Source organism: Salmo salar, chromosome ssa06, assembly GCF_905237065.1.
Source record: "Salmo salar chromosome ssa06, Ssal_v3.1, whole genome shotgun sequence".
Classification (NCBI taxonomy): domain Eukaryota; kingdom Metazoa; phylum Chordata; class Actinopteri; order Salmoniformes; family Salmonidae; genus Salmo; species Salmo salar.
Genome location: NC_059447.1, coordinates 37,820,654 through 37,846,211, shown reverse-complemented (window position 1 = coordinate 37,846,211; position 25,558 = coordinate 37,820,654). Strand labels below are relative to the sequence as shown.

The following is a 25,558-nucleotide window of genomic DNA, read 5'->3' as shown; positions in this document are numbered from 1 at the left end:
CAGTGACAGTAGCTAACTGCAAGCGTTGCAAAGCAATCACTAGCCTGCTATTCAGTGGAGTGGCTCTGTGGTCTCGAATCTGGGATTAAGTGTCTCTTTTCCAAGTTTAAAATTATAAATTATAAATCATGCTGTCAATGAAGCGTGATTTGTACCGCGCTCCAAACATCTGTTAACTCGGAACTGCGAAAACTTGACTTCAGTGAGTTCAAGACTACTGGGAATTCCGGAAAAAAGGATCTCCGACTGGGAAATACGTTTTGAATGGTCATCCAACTCGGAATTGTAAGTCGGGAACTCAGGCCTCTTTCTAGAGCTACGACCTGAAGATCAGTGACGTCATCATGATTCAACCTTGGTTTTTTCAGAGTTCCCAGTTGAAAGCACTATAAATCCAGAGAAGGCCAGACTTTGATGACAAAATTTGCCAAGAAAGGCCTGCCGTGCCACCTTCCTGTTTAAGTGAGCACAGCACAACAAGGTGAGTCCAAAAATGTATTGTATGCTGCTGCATAAATTATGTAATATGCCAGGGAGATATGTATACTGTATCTTCAATCGATCGCTGCCTGCATCTGCCCGCCCGTCCAGCATCACTACTCTGGATGGTTCTGACTTAGAATATGTGGACAACTACAAATACCTAGGTCTCTGGTTAGACTGTAAGCTCTCCTTCCAGACTCACATCAAACATCTCCAATCCAAAGTTAAATCTAGAATTGGCTTTCTATTTTGCAACAAAGCATCCTTCACTCATGCTGCCAAACATACCCTCGTAAAACTGACCATCCTACCGATCCTCGAGTTCGGCGATGTCATTTACAAAATAGCCTCCAATAACCTACTCAATAAACTGGATGCAGTCTATCACAGTGCCATCCGTTTTGTCACCAAAGTCCCATATACTATCCACCACTCCGTCCTGTACGCTCTCATTGGATGGCCCTCGCTTCATACTCGTCGCCAAACCCACTGGCTCCAGGTCATCTACAAGACCCTACAAGGTAAAGTCCCTCCTTATCTCCGCTCACTGGTCACCATAGCAGCACCCACCTGTAGCACGCGCTCCAGCAGGTATATGTCTCTGGTCACCCCCAAAGCCAATTCCTCCTTTGGCCGTCTCTCCTTCCAGTTCTCTGCTGCCAATGACTGGAACGAACTACAAAAATCTCTGAAACTGGAAACACTTATCTCCCTCACTAGCTTTCAGCACCAGCTGTCAGAGCAGCTCACAGATCACTGCACCTGTACATAGCCCATCTATAATTCAGCCCATACAACTACCTCTTCCCCTTATTTATTTTGCTCCTTTGCACCCCATTATTTCTACTTTGCACTTTCTTCCACTACAAATCTACCATTCCAGTGTTTTACTTGCTATATTGTATTTACTTTGCCACCATGGCTTTTTTTGCCTTTACCTCCCTTATCTCACCTCATTTGCTCACATTGTATATAGACTTATTTTTCTACTGTATTATTGACTGTATGTTTGTTTTACTCCATGTGTAACTCTGTGTTGTTGTATGTGTCGAACTGCTTTGCTTTATCTTGGCCAGGTCGCAATTGTAAATGAGAACTTGTTCTCATCTTGCCTACCTGGGTAAATAAAAGTGAAATAAAATCTAAGAAAGTAATGCTAAGTGTACAAGTAGTAAGCTGTTAGTAGCCCATGTGCCTCACCCTAATATTTTGGTCTTTTTACCGCTCTTAATTCGCCAACTGTTTTGACTTGGTGGTGCACATGTAGCCTATAACCTGTTTTAGAGAAATGTAATCAACAAATTTTGTAAGAGCCTTCATTGACTTGGTGTACAGGGAGAACACTGTAAGAATGACCCATGTTCTGAATTCTGTCACTGTACATTTCAAAAGTGCTAAACAAATTGTTATATAGACTACTTCTGTCCTAGCTCGCTCATTAATGTCTTAATCGTAATTACGGATTGACTCTTATCCGCTTGTCGTCCCCTTATGCCATAGTTTGTACATCTCAAATGTCATTAGAAACCACATTTGTTTAAGCAAGTCAGCCATATCAGCTTTGTTTTTATAAAAGGCAGTAAATGAAGCTGAATGATCTGTTTCGCTGGCAGACAAGGCTCCGCTGATAGCCAAGTGTAGCAGTGGTAAGATGTTGGGACAGCTTTATGTAGGCCCTAACAGTTTGTGGGCACCATTTGTCACCTTTATAGTGCAATTAATGTATTGTTTAGTGCTGTGTTGTGTAGTGGCTTTGCTGGCATGCATCCTACGTATTATTCATTTTTTTGCCCCACCAAGATTTATGTGCTAAAATCGCCACTGGAACCACAATGATTTGTCTTTCTTAACATTAATATGCCTCTGTGTGTTTGTAAGCTCAAGTGGGCAGTGATGTCCAATGGGCCTTCGAAAAACAAAATACTTTTTCTGTCTGTTATCATAGAATATGGGGTCGTCCTGCAGGTTGTTTCTGAAACGAATTAAATATTTGTCAGAACCCATTGAGTCTAACATAGGGAGGGTTTCCTCCCAAGGTCAAGAGAGAACGCCCCCTGCCCTGTTGTCCATTCCAGCCGCTAACAAGCTACTTGTATCTGTGGTCTCATGTCAACAACATTGATGTGATGATTAAGCTCGTCACCTGGAAGCTTATCCATATATGGTCTACCTACCGGTTTATTGAAACTCTACACTCAACCTGTTGTGATATGTTGAATTTGATTACTGTAACCAATTATTGCAAGGCACATTATGATGCAAAACCAGGTATAAACAGAGATGAACAAGAAAGTAAGGCTTTGAGAAAATGTACTTGAGATCTGTACTAGAGTTTTTTTCCCAAGGGCCCCGGCATGTATGTCTCTGCATGTCTTTGTCAACAAAACATCTAATACTCTGAAAGCCATCTTGATCTTTCTTTATTATTGATTACCCCGAGACCTTCACTGTCATTGAAAGTAACATGATAATTGTTGTTTGAACAGAACTGAAAAAGTAATATGTAGCCTCATATCTTTCATATAATGTTCAATTTGCTTCGATAATAAGCGTGCTGAGTCAGAGATGTCCTTCTTGTTCTTTGGGAGATGTAGGCATATTTTCAGTCCTACAGAACAGACAGTTATGAACCACTAGCTCCCTTTCCTTGCACAGCATGAGAGGAAGTAGTGGGTGGGTGCGAGCCAAAGAAAACCTCCTGACACAGTGCAACTCTGAAGCAGGCTATCCACTGAGTCTTCTCTCTGGCTCAGAGCACTCTCAGTTTCACTACCCCCAGATGGCCTCTCACAGTCTTTCTCAGACAGCTACTGTTAGAATACTCAGTAGACACTTGAGAGCAGCTGAGCCCACAACCCTGTACCAGAACAGTGCCATGTTATTTTAAAGCTTGGATCTCTGTTTGTAAAACATTCATTGGAGACTTGTGCATGTAAAAGGAGCAAATTAGAGAAAACAGTAACCCGCTATGTAAAGAGAGGATTACACTATTGTTGCCGTTGGCCCTAGGATTTCCCAGACTCCCACTGTTTCTTGAGAGAGAATAAACTTAACTTAATTCTGCCCTCTGTTGAAGATACAATAATGATATACATCATGCTAGGGGGCAAAACAACAAAAACATTCACTTCAATACACAGACATAAACAAAAGAAAGAAAGAGGTTGAAATAGGTGTCTCGGTAGAGGTTTGCGATTATTTATATAGCCTGAATTTGTATAATGTTGCGAAGCAATGGCTCCATGCCTAAAATGTCCACTAGAGAGCACTGTCCACAATGCATAACTATAGCCAGAAGTCTCCTCAGAAGACACATTTAGTCTACCACTGCACTCAAATGCAACTATTTCACCCGCATCTTAGGTGCAGATAATATGGACAATTTTATGCTGTTTTACCTCTAATGAGATATTTGTAATTAAAGCATTCTGTATGTTTTTGTTTCACATGTTGCATTTTAGTCATTAGGCCTACTGTAAGTTTTCCCATGCATTCAAACTTAAACAATAGTGAAGTTCCAGGCACACAAGTTATAACAACAAAGTACTGCTATTGGCAGAGTAGACACTCCCTTGTTCTCTGGCAAGTTTTACATCCCATAGTCTGAGCCAAGTTTAGAGGCCAACCAACCCAATCTCTCCTTTTCTATCACACTCCCTGTGATTGGTGAACTTGATCGCAGTTTCCATGTGTTTATTGCCAGATAGATTTGATGTTGCTATATTAAGAAGGTTGTTACTATGTTTGGTTGTGCAGTAGGATACATATTGACACACTGTCCAGAAATAACTTGTTACATAGACTACAGCAGGATACTAATTCATGTTTTAGTACTAACAAGAAGAGGCCGCTGTAACATGTTGAACCAGCGAAACCAGCTGTAAAGTACCCTCCCTGCCCGGACTCTCCCAAACCCACATGCCGGTGCTACAATTACTACAACTACTACACTGAAGCATGACTGGTGTTCAGAGTGAGATTGTTTCAGCAGACAAGGGGGTGAGGGGTCAGTCAGATGCATGAATGGAATGAATGAAAGGGAGTGTTGTCTGTCCCACCAGAGCGTTATGAAAGGACATTTCTGTCTACCTGTGTTCCTGCGTCTGTTTCGTTTTCACTGGAACACTACGTTTCTGTTCTCAGATCAGCCTGTGTGATGAGAGACGGGGCACACTGCAGTGCTCTTATGCAACAATGAGGAGTGGGGGGAAGGGGAGAGGGGGAGGGAGGGAGAGCAAGAGACAGAGGGAGAGCGAGAGAGAGGAAGGGAGAGAGGGAGGGAGAGGGTGGGAGTCATGGTGGAAAGAAAAGTGTCTCCTCCCCATCCTTTGAGAGTTGAACAGTCCTATTCCTCCCATTTACACGAGCAAATGGGAGATGTAATCAGCAGTCCCACAGCAGACACGATAGATGCTCATGGTGTGTGTGTGTGTGTGTGTGTGCGTCAATATGATCATTCCCTTTAGGTAGTAGGCTAAATGCGACATGTTAATGCCATAGTAGCAGAGGGGCTTACGTGTAATAAACACAGCTCTTTTCTTCCTCCTCGTTGCTGTAATCTCTACCTCCCTTCCTCTCCCTTCCTTCTATCATGTGCTGCTGTGTCCACTTTGTCCCCAACACCTTTCACCCACTTCCTGCTTTTGAGGGTTCACTCCAGGCTTACTCTCGAGTAGGTTTTTATCTCTGCAATCACGTCAGCTTCTCACAAATTGTCCAGAAACATGTCTTATCTGAGATTGCATACTGCGACAGCATATCCAAACAATGACTCTGACATAAACAGTAGCTATCTTGTTATTGTATAGGCTAACCCACAATGTTCTGGAGATGGAGTGTATCATTTCTGTATATTTGAACCATTTCCCATCAGTACAATAGCTGGAACACTTCTATTGTGGTATGTCTTTAACACACCTACAACGCATAAACTTCATAAACAGTGCATGAAATCCATGTAAAGAACTATGAAGTCAGCCTAATGGTCATGGATGTGGTGGGTTGGAATGTGAGCAGTACGGAGTAGCAGAGAGTGGGGCAGTGTATTGTAGGAATTTCAGCCATGTAGCTCTGCTCCTCCATCTCGTCTTGTGTTCCTGGCAGCTCCACTATCATCCTGGCCAACCTGGCAGCTGGCTGGTATTCATGTCACGCCCTGCAAACACAGAAACACGCACAGCCAGCGAGGTGACGGGGATAGGGAGGGGGACTGGGTCCAGCAGGACTGGTCTAAAGAAGACTCAAAAGTATTTTATGCACTGCTGCTGCCAGGGAAGTGGAGGTGAAACAAGGATAGTCATAGTCAGAAGAGACACACAACCCACCTCTCATTACTGCTGGTTATGTGGGGGGACCGAGAGAGAGGGGGGGGGGGTAGAAATAGTAAAAGAGGGTGAGAAAGAAAGAAAGAACAGGAGGGGGTTGTGCATTATGAGAGCAGCCGTTGTTTATGTTTGCATGCCTGAGTGTTCTCCACATTTTGGGGAAAAAGCAAGTCACATTGCTGATCTCCCCTGGCGCACGCTCTCACCATTTCCTCTATTCTATTTCAGGCTAAAAGTAAATCTCCAGTATGTATACCCAAACCATCATGTGTTAGTTTGGCTCAAACTAGCTTGTGCTTACAGTACTTCAAGGCTCGGCGCAGCAGGGAAATCGAGTGCTAGCCTGCTTACAGTTTTACAGTGCAGCAATTTGCAGTGTTAACAAACACCAACACAACTCATCAATCCCATGAGTTTTGAGGAGTTATGAGGATGGGGGGACTGCTCGGGGGCCACTCACCTTTCATTGTCAACTCAGTACAGACAGATCAGATCGATCAGCCAGATGTCAGCATGACATTATACAATGTACCAGACTAAGGCCTGTCCAGCTACAGAATACAGGGAGGTTCACCATATGAGCAGAAGAACAATAATTGTTTGAGGTTGATAGGTGCACAGTCCAACTAGGCCCTGGTTAATGTTTGAATCCATGTCGCTATGTCTTATGACTGTTGGAACATTAACCACGCTCACAGAACTGATGACGATCTTCAAGAGTTAAGTGGAGATTTTGCAAGGACACAAAAACACTCAAGTCAAAATAGAGAGAAGTTGAATAGCATACACAGGGGATGACATGAACGAAGACAACGTCTATCAAATGGGGAGAGCTGATTTCCTAAGCAGATGGGGGAAAGTACAGTGGGGTGAAAAGGTTCGTCATACAAAAACAAATCTGTACCACATAGACAAGGAAGTGGCCATAACATAGCACTGTTTGGTCTCTGCTTGTCCCTGTCCTTGTAGTGTGGGATAAACAGTCTCTGACTCAACATCTCCTCCTCAGTCTGCTCTGAGGTTTTTCATCAATCCAAGGATGGAGAGAGAAGGCCAAACATGAATCTGTTTAGACCATTTCACATTTCCCCTGGTTTTTAAACAGTGTATCCCTGATGTGATGTGTGTGAATGAAGATTGCGTCATACCAACTCACTGGATTCAACATCCGCTGAGAAATAAACTGCCATCTGGAAAATACTAAAACAGCACAGGATGTTGTGGGTTATAGTTCCTTTAGAGCCCCATGTCCATTTGATACATAGAGTCAGACTCCAAGATCTAATGCAGTGTAATACATATAATATTTATTCAGAAACAAAATAATTAAGTTAATTGTCTGGTAATCCACAAAACTGTTGTGGTAGCTGTCTCATGGAAAACATTGAGGAACAGGCGAGTGTTCAAAGCAAAACTAGAGTGTGATTATCAGATTAACAGATCGTAGAATAAAAAAAAACGTTTGGATGGGGCCTTCCCTGAATTTATCAGTTCCTTTCAATTGCAATATTCATTCCATTGTACAAAATAAAAAGATGATCAGGTGTCTAGACGAAACATTGTTGAGCCGAGAGTTCCTGAGACAGCGTCACCAAATATGCTGTTATCTTCTTCTTCTTTTTTCTTTTTTTAAATCTATATTTTTTTAAATATATTTTCCCTCTTTATTATTTTCCCCTAATATGCTGATTTCCATCTTAAGCAACGACAACACTGCATCAACAGCTATCTGTCTGCTACTTAGAGATGGTGCACAGCTGGAATATCAAGCAAGAAGTCTCGCTCTGACAGAAACCTTTATCTCACTTTTCCTCTGAACACTAGTGGCTGGAAACAATATCATACAAAAAACACTGAACCATGATTGCAGTATAACATCCTTTAGCATTCAATGCAGACAGACACACTGTTTATAAAGAGGAGCAGTTTGTAAAGTTGCTTATTAAACATTGTTGGATAGCTGGTGTTCCTTGATTGTGTGAGTGGGACAGTCAAAGTCATTACCCAATGTTTGAAAAAGCAGATCCAAGTTGGTTTCGAAGCACATTAGAATACTAGAACACATGATATTCACACACTTACACTGGTTAAAAAATAAAGAAGAATGATGTTATTTATGCAGTGCATCCCCCAGTATCAAAGGCATCCAGTCCATTGGCATCACTCCGAAAGTCAAAGGAAAGATGATGACACTGTCATACACATCGGTGTGTACAACAAGAAGATCCTTCTTCGGCACTAGTCATACAAGTCCATCTTTGTCTCTGGTTTCAGATCAATGAAAAAAAAAAGAAACATATGCCTAACTAAAATTGTCTGCAGATTTTACAATGTGGGGTCATGTGAATGTTCATCAGCTCTATGCTCATAATTCCTCCTTTCTGTCTTCAGTGCATGTCCACAACATCGCTTGGTTTTCTGCTTTCCCTTGCAGCCAATTCATTTCTCACTTTGTCAAAGAGGACTGCCCGATATTGGTTCCTCTTGTTATCGCGAGGCCCCTGCAGTGCTCTCATCTCTCTGCCTCCATGGCGACGCTGGCCTGTTCACTGGAGGCCTGCTGAGTGACGGCTTGGGGCCACCCAGGGGGAGGCACCTGAGAGGGGATCTGCCCAGAAGTCCACAGGCCCTGCTGGGTCTGACCTGGGGCAGAGGGGCCCATGGCCCAGTTGACCTGAGGAGGAGAGGTCGCCATGGAGGCTATGGGACTGCTGGCATTGAAGCTCTCTGAGGCCTTGAGGCGGGAGAACATGGCCAGTGCGTCTGGGAAGTTGGGAGGTGTTGCTGGTGTGTTGGCTGGAGTGTGCATCTGTGGAGAAAGGAGAGAACCATTAATAAGAGAACATCGATCTGTAAGCATTTCTGATTGCATATTTCACTACTGACTTCTGTAATTACTGGCGCATTGTCTCCAGTTCTAATTGACATGCTTGGTTTGATTTACCATCTTGACACTTATGTCCTCCCTCAACTGGTCCTTAGAAGTGCCTACATCATAATAGTTGTGGAAGCGAAAAGGGAAAAATATTTTCCCTTCGAAGCCCAACTTCCTCAGACTGACCCCTTGTCTTTCCACCAAATTCTACATCCTGCCCTGAGTCTGCCCTCTCAGCTGACACTACAGAGAGCAGGCCTCAGGAGACTGCTCTGTGACTGCCAAACACAGGACCAGTCAGCCAAAACAAACACCATTTCATGAGTAAGAACCTAAGAGGGTCCAAAGGAATCGTACCTTCCAGGACATAAAAGGTCAAAGCAACCAGTGTTAGGATTCACCCCAACCATCTGAAGGCTACCAGACTGTCTGTTTTCTCATCGTGCGGACAGGATATCCACCACATAATAGATTATGCAATATCTCAAACAGTCATGTGGTTTGTAGTGGAACTAGAGGAAACAGATACCCTCCCCCCCAAGGCACATGCTTGCCTTCAGAATAAGTTTGGACTACAGTAAACATATTTCTTTAGGAGGATTGTCAGACAATTTAACTACATTTTGTTAATGAGAGCTGAAATATGTACAAGAAGAAAAAGATGTCCACAGGCTAATAAAGAAATCCTTATTACTTGATAAGAACATTAGTGGAGTTTCCCACACACATGGATTTCTAAGGTTTCTATGGTGCAGTAAGAATGAATGAGTTAATGAATGAATGAACAAACATTGGATTTCCCACAGGCATTAGCGTTGAGCTGCTTCAATAGGAACGAGACATGGCTTTATTCAACGTAATCATTTATGATGCGCAGTGAACCATAAGGCTAGTGTGTGCATTGCTCAGTTCAGGACAAGCATGTCTTTGTACAAAAAAAACGGGTCAGCAGCAGCCATACTAGCATAAGGCTGGCTGCATCAGAAATGTCATTTTGCATTTTGCAGATCACTGGTAGCCTACATTTGCTTCAGTCAATAACATTGCAATAAATTGCAGCAATAAATTGTAAGTGATCGTAACAGACTTCCTGTCAACTGACACACATGGCGGCAATAAAACAATGACCTAAGATACGATTTAGAATTATATTTTTTTATACTATATCTGTTTACAAAACGGTTAAAAGTGTACAGCTGAAAAACACATATAATACAAACGCCTTCCGTTATCTGACCACAATAACAAGACAGCCTGGCATGTGAGGGAGTTTCCACTGCTTTACATTGAAAGAGGTCAGCAGTGTATAGGGAGAAGGGTGTTGAAGGGGTTCGCTATGTGGACACACAGGGTGTGGGCCTCAGTGTGTGGCAGCTGCTCAGTCAGATCAGCTGGCTCTGTACACATAAACACACAGGAGACCGACCGTGTATTTTCTCATCTGGAGCTGCAAAGTTGCTATAGAAACAGTCCTGTTTGATAGGGATGGATCCTGTTATAGCAGCTGCAGCCAGGGAAACAGTACAAGAGAGCTTGTTTTAGAGAGTGTGGTCTTTCTCATCCCTTTTCCTATTGTTTATTGTCAGTTTGCCATATTTGTGGCTCAGAATAAACAATGGCAAACTGTACCCTGTACTAAAGCCCTGCATCCTACCAACCGGCATTGTTCATATTAAACACAATGTGCTATTGTACACCAGGCAGTCTACTCTACCATTGTTCAAAGGGCTTGTAAACAGACACATTTTCTTCGCAAAATTATATCCCGCATCAGAGCACATCTAAATGTAGACACTAAACGTCTAATAGTCATCCCAAATAGTAATATCAAGGGTAGTAAGTACAGTTTACAAAAGCTGTTTCTTTTGGACGATGTTATGAAGACTCTTTAACTGACTCGATTCATGACTGCCACAGACCTCCTGGCATCCTAAACATTGACTGGGACATTGTGATAAGCCACACGTCTACAATATTGCCACTGGCCTATGCCTTATTAGCCTGCTGTGGTTAAAACCCCTATGTGCATTTCAATCATGAGGGACGTAATCATCTGTGGATGTAACATCCCGTAAGCACGTTGAGTTTCAACACTGACCTCCATCGTGTGATCTACAAGATAAATTGTTGAGGGCATCATGGGTAATCTGTCTTTAGCGAGGCTGCACCTTTTTCAGAGCTGTTTCACTAACTCACAGTCATCCTACACAATGTCTGTTTCCATGTATGTGGTCAACTGTCCAGCGAGATGAAAGAAAGGAAATTCAAACATCACGTGTCACGTGATACACAGCTTACATTACTGTGTCCTGTATCAACAAATCAATCTCACCAACCTCCAACACAAACAGGTCAATGAGCAACCATAGAGTGAGTCAATAATTAACCCAACAAAGTCCCTTGTTGTTATTATACAGCCAGGGATAGGTTAATATACAGATGCTGGTTTGTCATGTCAACTTGTTCAAGTGACAAGTGTCATTTTAAACCAAGGCCACGGTGCTCTTCATAACAATACAACCACTACTGACAACAGAAACAATACCCTACAGCACTTCCAACAACATTACCTTTAATAGCCTTGGGTGTAACAGAGTTAGTTTCGTAACCTCACTCCCCAGCTTGAAATGTCTCCACATCATGTTACATGTGCATCGGGCCTCTCTCTCCTTGGCCTTTCTGTGCTGGTCTGTTTAAGGACACAGTGGGCACATACTGCACCGTAGTTAACCTGTCAACCATTTGTCAATGAAAGGGGCTCAACTTAACCTTATTCCACGCCTGACAGCCAACCCCTAATGCATACAGACCATGCCAGATATATTACCAATGTCACTGCTTCTTATCTAATCTAATGTCTGCCCACATCCTGTTTATTTTCATCAGTTTGAATTATTATTTTCTTTAAATAGAAGCAGAATGAGATCATTGGGAAATGGCAGACCCAGTGGTAGGTTATGAGAGGTAAGGTTCTAGACCTAAATAAGCTGATATCTTATTGCTCGTGAAGCCAGATGTTGTTTCGAAGGAGAAAATCTATAGGCCAAATGGAAAATCTATATGACAAATGGCCTAGATTAAACTGTGCTAATGTCATGTTATACATGTGTCAAGATTTTAACACTGTCATTAAAAAACAATGTATGTACAGTTGAAGTCTGAAGTTTACATAAACTTAGGTTGGAGTTATTAAAACTTGTTTTTCAACCACTCCACAAATTTCTTGTTAACAAACTATAGTTTTGGCAAGTCGATTAGGACATCTACTTTGTGCATGACACAAGTAATTGTTCCAACAATTGTTTACAGACAGATTATTTCACTTATAATTCACTGTATCACAATTCCAGTGGGTCAGAAGTTTACATACACTAAGTTGACTGTGCCTTTAAACAGTTTGGAAAATTCCAGGAAATGATGTCATGGCTTTAGAAGCTTCTTTGAGTCAATTGGAGGTGTACCTGTGGATGTCTTTCAAGGCCTACCTTCAAACGTAGTGCCTCTTTGCTTGACATCATGGGAAAATCAAAAGAAATCAGCCAAGACCTCAGAAAAAAAATTGTAGACCTCCACAAGTCTGGTTCATCCTTGGGAGCAATTTCCAAACGCCTGAAGGTACCACGTTCATCTGTACAAACAATAGTACGCAAGTATAAACACCATGGGACCACGCAGCCGTCATACCGCTCAGGAAGGAGACGCGTTCTGTCTCCTAGAGATGAACGTACTTTGGTCTGAAAAGTCCAAATCAATCCCAGAACAACAGCAAAGGACCTTTTGAAGATGGAGGAAACGGGTACAAAAGTATCTATATCCACAGTAAAACAAGTCCAATATCGACATAACCTGAAAGGCCGCTCAGCAAGGAAGAAGCCAATGCTCCAAAACCGCCATAAAAAAGCCTGACTACGGTTTGCAACTGCACATGGGGACAAAGATCGTACTTTTTGGAGAAATGTCCTCTGGTCTGATGAAACAAAAATAGAACTGTTTGGCCATAATGACCATTGTTATGTTTGGAGGAATAAGGGGGAGGCTTGCAAGCCGAAGAACACCATCCCAGCCGTGAAGCACGGGGGTGGCAGCATCATGTTGTGGGGGTGCTTTGCTGCAGGAGGGACTACTGCACTTCACAAAATAGATGGCATCATGAGGCAGGAAAATTATGTGGATATAATGAAGCAACATCTCAAGACATCAGTCAGGAAGTTAAAGTTTGGTCGCAAATGGGTCTTCCAAATGGACAATGACCCCAAACATACTTCCAAAGTTGTGGCAAAATGGCTTAAGGACAACAAAGTCAAGGTATTGGAGTGGCCATCACAAAGCCCTGACCTCAATCCCATAGAAAATTTGTGGGCAGAACTGAAAAAGTGTGTGCGAGCAAGGAGGCCTACAAACCTGACTCAGTTACACCAGCTCTGTCAGGAGGAATGGGCCAAAATTCACCCAACTTACGGTGGGAAGCTTGTGGAAGGCTACCTGGAACGTTTGACCCAAGTTAAACAATTTAAAGGCAATGCTATCAAATACTAATTGAGTGCATGTAAACTTCTGACCAACTGGGAATGTGATGAAAGAAATAAAAGTTGAAATAAATCATTCTCTCTACTATTATTCTGACATTTCACATTCTTAAAATAAAGTGGTGATCCTAACTGACCTAAAACAGGGAATTTTTTACTTGGATTAAATGTCAGGAATTGTGAAAAACTGAGTTTAAATGTATTTGGCTAAGGTGTACGTAAACTTCCGACTTCAACTGTATGTTTTGTATTGTATGTATCATAAATGCTGTAGCACTTAAATCATATATATATATATATATTTTTACTAAAACAATGTTCACTTTTGCTGGAACCACCCTCTCCCGCAAGACACATTTTCACGGCTTCAATTCAAGAAAAAGAATAGTAGCAGTACAGATCATCCATAACTCACATGACTTCATTTGCCGACTATAAGTATTAGAAACATAGTAGCCTATCATGTCACAGTTCATGTGAAATAACACAGTAAGTAATATGCTACAGTACATGACAAGGCACTATGAACAACGTGGCCAATGTGTGTTTATTTTTGTCAGGCTTTTGTTTCGGTACAACATGGCGGACACGGACGACAAGGGCATGAATATAAATATAATCATAGATGTTGCAATAATCATCATCATCATAATGTAATAATAATAATAATGCATCAATCATTCATTGTTATCAATAATACTGTAGGTTTTCTATACTTACCATTTGATGATGGTGACTGTATGGAATATTGGTTTCTTGAAAAAAGGCACTTAATGCAGTCTATTGAAAAATAAAATATATGTGTCAATAAGCAACAGTCCAGTGTGCATTACACGTATGATAGCCTATTGCAGACAGATACAACCTAAATTGTTATTATACTATCTGCTGTGAAAATGTTACATTGTGCCATTAGGCTGCTGAATGCCATAGTTAGCTACGTTTTCATTGCATAATAGCATTAGCCTACTGGGATGTTGTAAAGATAACCAGATTATTTTACAAATGATTGGCATATTAATTAGATGTATTTAATTAATGACTCTGAGAAACAGACACAGACTGATCTCTGTAACTGATCTATCTTCCATGCACCAAACTCAGACCATTGTCAAGAAGAAAAGGTTCCCATACCTCGAACTGCCAATGTGCCGCTTGTAGAAGCTGTTTCGCTTGGTCTGCCGCGCATCCAGCAGTCAGGACGAACTGATTTATCATAACTTGGTGCTTTAGATCATCCATATTTGCAGAAGCGGGCTATTCTAAACCTTTCCCCTTGGTTTGGTGCTCAGTCCTTGAGGTTATTCTCCCTTGCATTAGCCTTTCCTCTCATCGACCATGGAGACAGCACAGTCCGCAGTGAAAACCCAAATATTTACTGTATGAACTATGTTCAATGTCCTGAGCGCCCCTTTGATCGGCAGCACGAGAGCGCAAATCAGAGCGATGGGGAGGGGCGATCAGTCGGTCGGTGACAGAAAGAACTACAAGTCCCTAACACCATGTAGTTTGACGTATCACACATCAGAAGGATTTTGGCTAGAAACTTGTGTTTATTTTCTTTAGCGGACACCCAGTTATCCTTGGTTCTATCGTTATTCTTGACAGGTACACAGTTGGATATATTAGTGGCTGTGTAATACCGAAGAAAGTCTAAAACTTGTTACAAAACTGTCCCTTGGACGATAAATACACTAGCGTAGGGGCTAGTAACGTTAGTAGTTAGCCAAGTCTGTAGCTAATTAGCTAGCTAGCAACAACAGGGAAAGATGGGGTCGATTCTTAGCCGGAGAATCGCTGGCGTTGAGGATATTGATATCCAGGCGAATTCTGCGTACAGATTTCCACCGAAATCGGGTAAATATAGCTATTAATTTGGATTGAAACGCTAAAACTCGAACTATAGCTAACACTGCTAACGTCAGTTAAAGTGACATCAGCTCCCAACATTACAGGCCTAACGTTACATGTGAACGCTATAAATGGTTAATTGTATGATATTCAGTCGTGGTGAGATGTTTATTTGATGAGGCAGAGATGAGTTGTACATCGGTGCCCTGATCTTGTCCTGATTAAAGATAGGCCTTCCATCCTGCTTTTATCTTGGTTCTAATCTAGTGACATACTTCTATTTTCTTTTAAGGGAATTACTTTGCCAGCCATTTTTTCATGGGAGGGGAGAAATTTGACACTCCCCATCCAGAGGGTTACCTATTTGGAGAAAACCTGGATCTGAACTTCCTTGGAAATAGGCCTGTACAAGTAAGGACAAACAAGTTCGCTATACAATGGCAGAGATTCTTAGCTATGTTAAGTTTTGCACCGTGCAAGCTCCTGAAAGAGATGTAACATGTACAGCCTATTAGGCATATTAGTTGAAGTGGAAGTTCAGGAGTAGTCCTTGATTCACATCCCCCATGCTATTAATTAGGCTAAAGCATTTGACGTTTATCTGCATTGGGCTGTTCTTTTCTTAGACTAGTTGTCGTGTCTCACCTTTGCTTAGTTTCCGTACGTGACCCCGGCACCCCATGAGCCTGTGAAGACCCTGAGAAGTCTGGTCAATATCAGAAAGGACTCCCTGCGCTTGGTCAGGTGAGGAAAAACACCATCATATTCTACAGCAAGTAGACTTCTGACTAACCTTTCCTCATTTCTTTTTCTACGTGGTTTTCATTGTCAAGTGATTCAGGTCAAGAATCCTGGCTGATTGAGCTTAGTTTAACATCTATTCACTGTACTTGTTTAGGCCTACGTTTCATTTGATATTGACATGCTTTCATAAGTGTGGCGCATGAGGGATTTTTGTTGTTGTTAACTTAATCATAGCTTCAGTATCAAAGTTATGTCATTTTAAAATTGACCACTTGAAAAAGCTAACCTAACATTGTTTTGTTTATCTGCTTGACTACTAGGTACAAAGATGACACGGATGCTCCAGTAGAGGAAGGAGGGAAGCCAAAGGTTCTGTATGGTGTGGAGTTCACATTTGACGCTGATGCTCGTGTGGCTATCACCCTGTATTGCCAAGCTTTTGAGGAATTTACCAATGGGATGGCAATGTATGTAAGAGTCTGATTCAGAAACCTTTTCATTTACATAATAGACTATCTTTAGCATCAATATGCTATTTAAGTCATTCATTAATTAGAAATACATATTTTCTCCCGCTGTCTCTTGATCCCAAATATCTAACTAAATACAATCCAGCATTTTACATTTCTCATTTGAAATTAAATCCATGCCTTTATCTGTTTCTGAATATGTGAAATTGATTTATTCACTTTAAAGACACATGGTATAAGAACAGCTTATAATAGTGGCCAATATACAGAATAGAACGCCAGTCTCCAAAAAGCAGACTGGGAGAGATACAATGGGTTCTTAGCAACCGCCTGTCTCCATGGATACGCATGTCATCTGAAGAGGGAATTAATATAATAGTTTATGCTGAGGTCGTTATGTGAGTGGATGGATGTGTTTTTCTGCCTTTTTTTTTTGCATGTTTATTGAGTTTTTCCATTGACAAATTTAAGAGGGAAAATTCAGAAATTGATTTTAGTTAGGCCTAATGCTATTTTTCATTATTTGTGGTCGAAGAAAGAGCTTTCAACGAGATCTGAAAAAGAACATCTTATATTTCCGGTGTACTAAATTAACTTTGATAGTTTTTGTGTTGATAAGATATTGACATCACTGTTTCTGTCCTGTGTAGGTACAACCCAAAGGGCCCAGCCCTGGTTTCTGAGACTGTACACTATAAGAGGGGTGTGAGCCAACATTTCTCCCTGCCTTCTTTCAAAATCGATTTCACCGACTGGAAGGAGGAGGATGTGAGTATATCTGGCCAGCAGCACTCAATCCTGAGGGGTGATGTCACCAGCTGACAGTTGATAAACTAATCTGTTGTCACCATTTATTTTATCTTTACAGCTGAACTTTGACCTGGACCGGGGTGTTTTCCCCATGGTGATCCATGCTGTGGTGGATGAAGGGGATGGTAGGTGGTCCAAATGGTTGACGCTGATGTTAGTTCTTCGCTCCATATATCACCTCAAGGCTGACTTAATAACAAACTTAGTTGGCAACTGTCTCTCCGCTGTACCACAATAGCAGGTGCTAGATTAGATATTCTGTATGCACAGAGTACAGTAATCCCTTATGAATTAGTGTTTGTCCTTTTCCAGATTGCTTGGGACATGCACATGTGCTGCTGGCAGCCTTTGAGAGAGTAAGTAACTCATTGTGTGGATTGAGTGGAAGAGGACAGTGTTTGAATTTGACTCAAATTTGCATCCCGCATCTGATGTCATGAAGTTCTGTTTTCACACATTATGAAATATGTGAAGTAAACACCGTTTCTTCCTTTCAAGCATGTGGATGGCAGTTTCTCCGTCAAGCCTCTGAAGCAGAAGCAAATTGTAAGTTAATCGAAATTAATCCGTCTTCTCTATTATATTAGTAGATTATTCAAAATACAAAATGCCTGAATAACAAAAACATGTTAATTTACAACACATACATTTGTTAGCGTGTGTGCTTACTTCCTCCTCTTTATCCCTAATGGGACATAAGGCTACAATGTGTTCCTCCCATCATTCTCTGTCCATGGCCACGTGTTGTTACCATGTGTGCTCTCTGTTATAGGTGGATCGTGTCAGCTACCTGCTGCAGGAGATCTATGGAATTGAAAACAAAAACAACCAAGAGACCAAGGTTATTATTCTAGAACTCACCAGGAACACCTTTTGTAGATGCATACAGTAGATTTATTTAACATGAATTTACAAAGGCTGTTGGAAAGCAACACATTTTTGCATTATAGAGGTGTAACCACACCTGAATCTTTCAGAAATGTGGCTCATTTTGCTGTAGGTTTTCAGACCGTAGGTTTGCGTAGTCAATTTTTTTTTCTACATGTTTATCACTAACAAATGTTTTTTGGTTCTCTGCAGCCGTCGGAGGATGAGAACAGTGACAACAGCAATGAGTGTGTTGTTTGTCTGTCAGACCTCCGAGACACCATCATCCTGCCCTGCAGACACCTGTGTCTCTGCAACTCCTGTGCTGACACCCTGCGTTACCAGGCCAACAACTGTCCTATCTGCAGACTGCGTAAGGAGCGACGCTAGTTTCTTTCCAATAGGCTTCCAACTGGGATTTCATGCCTTAGCTAATAGGAAATAGACCTGCCAGGCTGCCATGTTTCAGAGCTCAGCGAGAGAGACTAATGGACATGGAGATTAATGCCCTGTGGGGACTGAGCTGATTTAAGGAAAATGCTGTGAAGTTGACATTTCAGTGAAGATGCAGTCACATTTGACAGTGTGTAGTGTAATCAGTGTTTGGTCTCTCTTTCTCCCCAGCCTTCCGAGCCTTGCTGCAGATCAGAGCTGTGAGGAAGAAGCCTGGGCCGCTGTCCCCTGTGTCTTTCAGCCCTGTACTGGCTCAGACCATGGACCATGATGAGCACTCGGTATGGCGCACACGACCCAGGCATATGTTGTTAATACACACATGGCATCATTTGTGTCAAGGATTTTCTTTTTCTACTTGTATTTAACGAAACTCAACTCCATCACGATGCAATTACAAAGCCTTTAATAAATGACTGTGAATAACTAGTGAACATATGAGCAGTCTTTCTGTGTGTGTCTCTCCAGAGCTCAGACTCGGTTCCCCCAGGCTTTGAGCCCATCTCTCTGCTGGAGGCCCTGAACGGCCTGCACTCTGTGTCCCCCTCCATCCCCCCCGCCCCCCTCTACGATGATATTAACTTCTCTGGGAGCCTGGTAGGGGAGGGCCGGCCGCTGGGCTCCCCAGAACACTCCGGGGACGGGGGCCTGCAGAAGGGCAAAGTCAGCAAGTCACCTGACAGGTAATCCTGGGACACAAGGGTAGTAACAAGCCCAGTTCACTTTCTCCTCCATCTGAGATGGACCATCTCCCTGAAGTGTGCACTCGTACACTACCCTCCCCCTCATGGATTTAAAAGGAATGGACTGGTGTAAGGGAAGATGGTGGAACCTCCCTCCAGTGAATATTTAAACCAATCCAATGCTTTGAAATCTTTTGAGGTAGGGTGAACCAGGGCACACTTTAGGAAGAAGGGGGAGAAACTGAAGTGGGGTAAAGTCTCCCAAGTGCTGCTCTCCATAGTCCAGCTGCCTGCTACTGTAATTTTTCACACCATTACCATTTGATTTGAACAGTCTCTAACTTGGAGCATATGCAATTTAGAAAGATTTAGTTTTAGTATGGAGTTAATAGCCCTGACAGATTAACTGCCCTGGATGGATTTGCTTGTTGACATTGGGTTTGACTCTGGATTGATTGCTCATCAGTTTGTGTAACAGCTGGCCCAGGGTCAGAATAAAGAGTCTCCTTATGTTGTGGTGGGCTGCTGCTAGAGGTCTTCTCCTGTATCCAGCACCATGCTACAAACTGATTAGACGGCATGTCCTTGGCAATCCATCCAGTTGACATTGCTGAGCCTTGCCAACCTGCAGAAAATAAAATGACTAGGACAACAGTACAGAGTGCAGTCTGTTTATTATAAAGCTTCACGTCGGTTGTAAAAGTTTTTTTTTTTTTGTTATCAATGTCACCTCATTGTAAGTGTTTCACCCCCGCAGCACCCTGAGGTCGCCCTCATCACCCATCCAGGAGGAGGATGAGGAGAAGCTGTCTGAGATGTCGGACGCCCAGCCTCACACCCTGCTCTCCAGCAGCCCTGCTCCCACCGAGGCCACTGCAGCCGAGGATGTACCAGAGTCCATCTCCCCAGATGATGGTGAGTTCTGTCATGCTCTGAATGCACGTAGTTAGCGGTCCAGTCTACATCAAGTTCGGGTAGGTGACCCCTCCAAATAATGACTTGAATTACCTACCAGGGTACATTGCAAACCAGTGTAAGGACATTTAGGTCTTGTTGCATGTTGTGACCTTGTCTCTCCCTCCTGTCGTGGGTGGTACAGAGGACAGGCTGCACTCTGGAGGAGAGAGAGAGATCCTTCAGGACTACAGCAGTGAACACAGCAGCCTGACTAAAACCGAGAGTGACCCGCCAGGGGACCTGTCTCTGCCAGGTAAGCTAATAATAACACAAGGCCCAGGCCCGTGCGTATCTGTGCGCATGTGCACGATTGTGTATGTTTGTATTGATATTAAAGATATTCTCTGGTTCTTTTGTATACATTTTAGCCAGTAGTTCTGAAAATAGCGCCCACGAACCAAAAGTGGCCCCAGAAAATTGCGTATGTACAGATATGTGCACCATGTCTCTCTCTCTCGGTCTACTGTGTGCGTGTTGCTAGCTGTCACTCCCTTGCCAGGCTGAAGAGCATTGGCTGAAATTTTAATTGCTAGCGGGCTGGCCCACGTGGGGGAAAATGTGGGGGAAATGGCGCTGCACAGCTTCCAGAAAACAGTCAAACTAGGGATTTCTTGGCTAGTTCTGCTCATAGATTATGCATGAACTACACACTAACATACAAAAAACAGGAGGTTTAAAAAAGGCTTACTAGTTGCCAAAGCACCAGAGCATGTCTTTAATGCTCAAACCAATTGTAAACATATATTTTTGATTGCATGTATAACACCTTTTGGCTCTTTTTCTCTTTATTCTCCCAGGCTTTCAGTCTCCCAGCTTTGCATCTAACCTGTGTGCTGTTTGTTCTTCTCCGTTTCCTTACTCCCTGCCCTGTCCCTTTACCTGGCCTTGCTATGGCCAGCTCTAGGTCCTGATGCCTGCTCTATTGGTGTGGAGGAATAAATGTGGTATGTAGGACTTCTCTGTCCTGTCTTTACCTATCTGCTTTTCTGTCTCGTTGCTTCAGAGAAACCGATTTCTCGCTATCTGTCAGATTCAGGACAGATGGTTAAAAATCTGCTGCAGGTTGTAACTCTGTTTATCATGCAAATTGACAGCAAGATTGTATTGATAAGTATCCAATTGTTTAGATTTGATTTCACCGGAGTAAGAGATCCTCTTGTTTAATTGGATCATGCTCCTTGTGTCCACAGGGTCATCAGAGTCAACAGAGAGCCTGAAGAGTCAGAGTACCAACTGCTCCAGCCAGCCCCTCCTGTGTCCCCCCAGCAGCCTTCACATGGAGGATGAGCAACTTGACCCCTAACCTCTGGGCCCAACGGTTCTCCCTCTCTGGCTGAGTCCCCATTCACTTTCTCGCATGGATTTAACAATGGTGGAAACTCCCTCCAGTCAATAATTACACCAATCCAATGCTTTTAAATTCATGACCGGGAGTGTGAAAGTGCACATTTAGCCTAAAGGATAAATAATTGGCACTTAGCCACGGTCTCCTCCCAAGCCAATGCCTCCCCCATGATCCAGTCCCCTTAGGCCTTGAAGGTAAATATTAATGCTACAGCATACAATGATCACCAATTCATGCCATAGCTGGCATTGATTCAAAATGTGTTTGTGGTGGTCATTGCAAGGATTTACGAAAACCATACTATACCTTTAACAAAAAACAACAAGTCCTTAATTAGTTTTCTTTGCATACATACATTTAGGAGTGTGTAATTGTTTATCCATTCTGGATGGGGTTGTGGTGCAGTGGCAGACGTTGCATGATTCCAGTGGTTGAGTATGACTACCATCATATGGTGGTACTAGAAGCACACTCACTTTCAGTTTACTCTATTCAAATTACTGCTTGACACTAATTGTTTTTAGAGAGCATTAATACCATTCATGTTGTATTCATCTAAACTAATAACTTTTTTAACTGTTATTTCTTGGTGCTTGTATGATATGAAACGTTTTTGAAAGCAAACTTTGAAACATTTCAGTAGACATTTTGACATGATTAAACATGACATAATTTAATGGTGTCATTTTTAAAGGTTTTGAGGATTCATTCATTTTTTTTCCTTTGAAATGGTGAATTCCCCTGTCATAGCAAGTCAAATTGAGGCATTTCATTTCAAGTTGTCTTCAACGGTAAATATCTGCATTTGTTTGTTTTTATACTGAATTATGTGCTATCTTATATATTGTACCTGTACTAGAAAATTATGTAGATTAATTAGCAAAATTGTATATTTGTGTATTATAGAAGAAAATCTGGGGATTCAAATAAGGAGGTTAGTAGTTACAGCTACATGCACAGTATCTCACATTTAGCTGATCGATTTTTAGTGACAGAGTCCAGCTTTCCACCCTAACAGCTGAACACAAAGATAGATAGATAGCCTGCAACAAGCCAATACGCTATGCTGACTGTATAGCACAAACTGTGTTATTTGTAGATGTGGCATATTTCTGTAGTTATATTGTGGCTTGTCATCCTGGCATAGTCATTGCCTTGCTCAAGTTCCATGGCTTGCAGTATCTGACTTCCCTGTAGATGTAGCACCATACATATAGATAGATCTATGTGCCTTCAACTAAACAGATATGGCTGCTGCTTGTTGCATTTTTGGTGTTCTTGTGATGTTTCACAACCTGTTTCAGGATATACAGCTGTATGAGCCTGTAGTCTAGGAGGTTTTTATTCCCATTGGCTGATATACAGAGCTGTAAAAGTATGACATTTCTTTGCATTCTCAATAGTTCGTTAAATATTTTTAAAGAAACCTAATTGTTATTAAAACCAACTGTTCAGCAATTACAATTATGTTAAGTCCATATATTGATACATATGTAATCTAAAAATGAACTACATTATGAGTAGACTTGGTTGTTATATGGTCTGTATTGTGTGTGTTCTAATTTTTTTTTACCAGGAGGAATAAACTAAATGCTTCTTAACCATTTTACTTATGCAATAGCTTGAGACATTGCATCTTTAACATTAGGTTATCTTTCGCTTGTGAGTTTTGTTGTAGAGGGGTGTAAAAACTATCCAATCTGCTTTGGATTAATACTGTTTATGTCTTTGACTAACGATGTGTCGTGTTAACTTTGATGATACACTTGTGCCTTGTTCCTGTTTCTCACTATTATTGACCTGGTATCCAGGATAACACCACATTTAGTGGTTAATAACTCTATCAATATCTGTCTGTCCCTGTGTACAGATGTAGGATCTTCATTTGATCAATCTTCTGTTACTGAGAATTTTCCTACACGGCAGGAAAGGCAAACTTGTAGTGAATTCAAGGTTTAAAAAGGATTCTAAAGTTTGTAATTTCTAGTTTAAAATATCAGACTAGATTTGGGCTAACGAAAAATGTATCAAGCCCTACAAAAAAATGTCCCATTCATTATTATCCACATAATTCAAATTTCCTGTTGCTGCAGGATTATTTTCCTGCTGTAGCGAACTGGCTCAAATTAAGATCCTACATGTGTAGCCTATAGCCACATGTGAATAACAATTAAATAAATGTAATGTTGAACACTTCTGTTTTTAACTGCATGTCTCATGCTTGCCCTCCATTGACCTGTGATGACCATTTAGGGTGAATTCGGAAAAAGTGGGACACTGCATTTCCATCTTCTGTAACCTATTTCGACATCTAGCCAACATATTAGCCCAACACATGATACATTTCTGAAATCCTACAGACGTTTCGTAATCACACAAAAAAACTACTGTTTTCATATTCACAGGAGGCATGACCATATTTTCAGTTCGCTTCAATGACGATTCAATTTTGTGTGATTAGGAAACATTGGAGGATTTCAGAATTGTATCATGTTGGGCCGATATGTTGTATAGATGTCTGAAGAGGTTACAGAAGACGAAAACGCTAAATGTTTCCTGCTTTCTGAATTCACGAAATAACAGTACTAATAACAGTAATAATTAACAGGATATAGTACTACAAGAACCAGAGCCTAAACTAAATACAGGTGGTCCCTATAAACTGGCTCTCTCCTCCATTAGAAAAGCCCACTCCATTCTGTCCAACTTTAGCTAGCTATGGTTGGTAAAACGGGACACCAACAAACATGACAATTTCAAAATTGAAAGATAATATTGGCAACTTTATGTATTTTGATGCACCAGTCCATAGTATTCACATTTACGTCAACATTTGGCACAGTGAATTATGTATGACCGTTTCATAACCTTACCAACAAAACAGAAAAGCTACGTCACTGATTTTACCGTGTGCTTCCCGGGGTGAGCATCCTGTTTGAATCTTTCTCTGCCCCTCTATGATGTCACCAATTAAGTGATGTGATTTTGATCAGGCTTTTAGTAACAATAGTTTAGATGTTCTCTTGTCAGACCAAGAAATAAAGGCATCAGGATTAATCTGTCCCAGTTTATATCATGTCCCACTCTTTCCCGAATTCACCCTACATAGTCCTACATGTTGAAATGAAATGTGTATATATTATATATACAGTACCAGTCAAAAGTTTGGACACACCTACTCATTCAAGGGTTTTTATTTATTTTACTATTTTCTACATAGTAGAATGATAGTGAGACATCAAAACTATGAAATAACACATACGGAATAATGTAGTAACCAAAAAAGTGTTAAACAATTCTAAATAGATTTTAGATTATAGATTCTTCAAAGTAGCCACCCTTTGCCTTGATGACAGCTTTGCACACTTTTGGCATTCTCTCAACCAGCTTGACCAGGAATGCTTTTCCAACAGTCTTGAAGGAGTTCCCGCATATGCTGAGCACTTGTTGTCAATTGGGTTGAGGTCATGTGATTGTGGAGGCCAGGTCATCTAATGCAGCACTCCATCTCTCTCCTTCTTGGTCAAATAGCCCTTACACAGCCTGGGGGTGTGTTGAGCCATTGTCCTGTTGAAAGACAAATGTTAGTCCCACTAAGTGAAACCAGATGTGGTGGCGTATCACTGCAGAATGCTGTGGTAGCCATGCTGGTTAAGTGTGCCTTGAATTCTAAATAAAGCACAGACAGTGTCACCAGCAAAGCACCATCACACCTCCTCCTCCATGCTTCATGGTGGGAACAACACATGCGGAGATCATGCGTTCACCTACTCCGCGATCTGACAAAGACATGACGGTTGGAACCAAAAATCTCAAATTTGGACTCATGAGACCAAAGGACAGATTTCCACCAGTCTAATGTCCATGGCTCCTGTTTCTTGGTCCAAGCAAGTCTCTTCTTCTTATTGGTGTGCTTTAGTTGTGGCTTCTTTGCACTTTGCAGCAATTAAACCATGAAGGCCTGATTCACGCAGTCTCCTCTGAACAGTTGATGTTGAGATGTGTCTGTTACTTGAACTCTGTGAAGCAGCAGGTAGCCTAGTGGTGAGAGTGTTGGGCCAGTAACTGAAAGATTGCTGGATTGAATCCCTGAGCTGACAAGGTAAAAATCTGTTGTTCTGCCCATTTGAACAAGGCAGTTAACCCACTGTTCCCCAGTAGGCTGTCATT

At 41.8% G+C, this 25,558-nt stretch overlaps 2 protein-coding genes across 4 annotated transcripts; one reads left to right on the top strand and one right to left on the bottom strand.

The window, feature by feature from the left end:
* Positions 1–7,438: 7,438 nt before the first annotated feature.
* f100a (FAM100A) lies at positions 7,439–14,566 on the bottom strand. The gene is given in 3 exon segments (NM_001140786.2): positions 7,439–8,616; positions 13,929–13,988; positions 14,343–14,566. Coding segments are annotated over 3 exon segments (465 nt in total). The 5' UTR covers positions 14,451–14,566; the 3' UTR covers positions 7,439–8,319.
* Positions 14,567–14,704: 138 nt separating this feature from the next.
* LOC106607363 (probable E3 ubiquitin-protein ligase MGRN1) lies at positions 14,705–22,989 on the top strand. 3 transcript variants are annotated; one of them, XM_014204269.2, is made up of 16 exons: positions 14,706–15,065; positions 15,352–15,470; positions 15,715–15,803; positions 16,124–16,270; positions 16,924–17,041; positions 17,142–17,208; positions 17,396–17,439; positions 17,582–17,629; positions 17,856–17,924; positions 18,164–18,323; positions 18,575–18,684; positions 18,872–19,086; positions 19,844–20,001; positions 20,186–20,296; positions 20,942–20,987; positions 21,234–22,989. In XM_014204269.2, the coding sequence occupies exons 1-15, from the start codon at positions 14,978–14,980 to the stop codon at positions 20,980–20,982; spliced, it is 1,584 nt and encodes a 527-aa protein (XP_014059744.2). In that variant the 5' UTR covers positions 14,706–14,977; the 3' UTR covers positions 20,983–20,987; positions 21,234–22,989. The 3 variants fall into 3 exon arrangements, with proteins under 3 accessions (XP_014059742.2, XP_014059743.2, XP_014059744.2); XM_014204267.2 differs by lacking the exon at positions 20,942–20,987 and having other exon boundaries at positions 14,705–15,065; XM_014204268.2 differs by lacking the exons at positions 20,942–20,987; positions 21,234–22,989 and adding an exon at positions 20,412–20,539 and having other exon boundaries at positions 14,705–15,065.
* Positions 22,990–25,558: the final 2,569 nt, after the last annotated feature.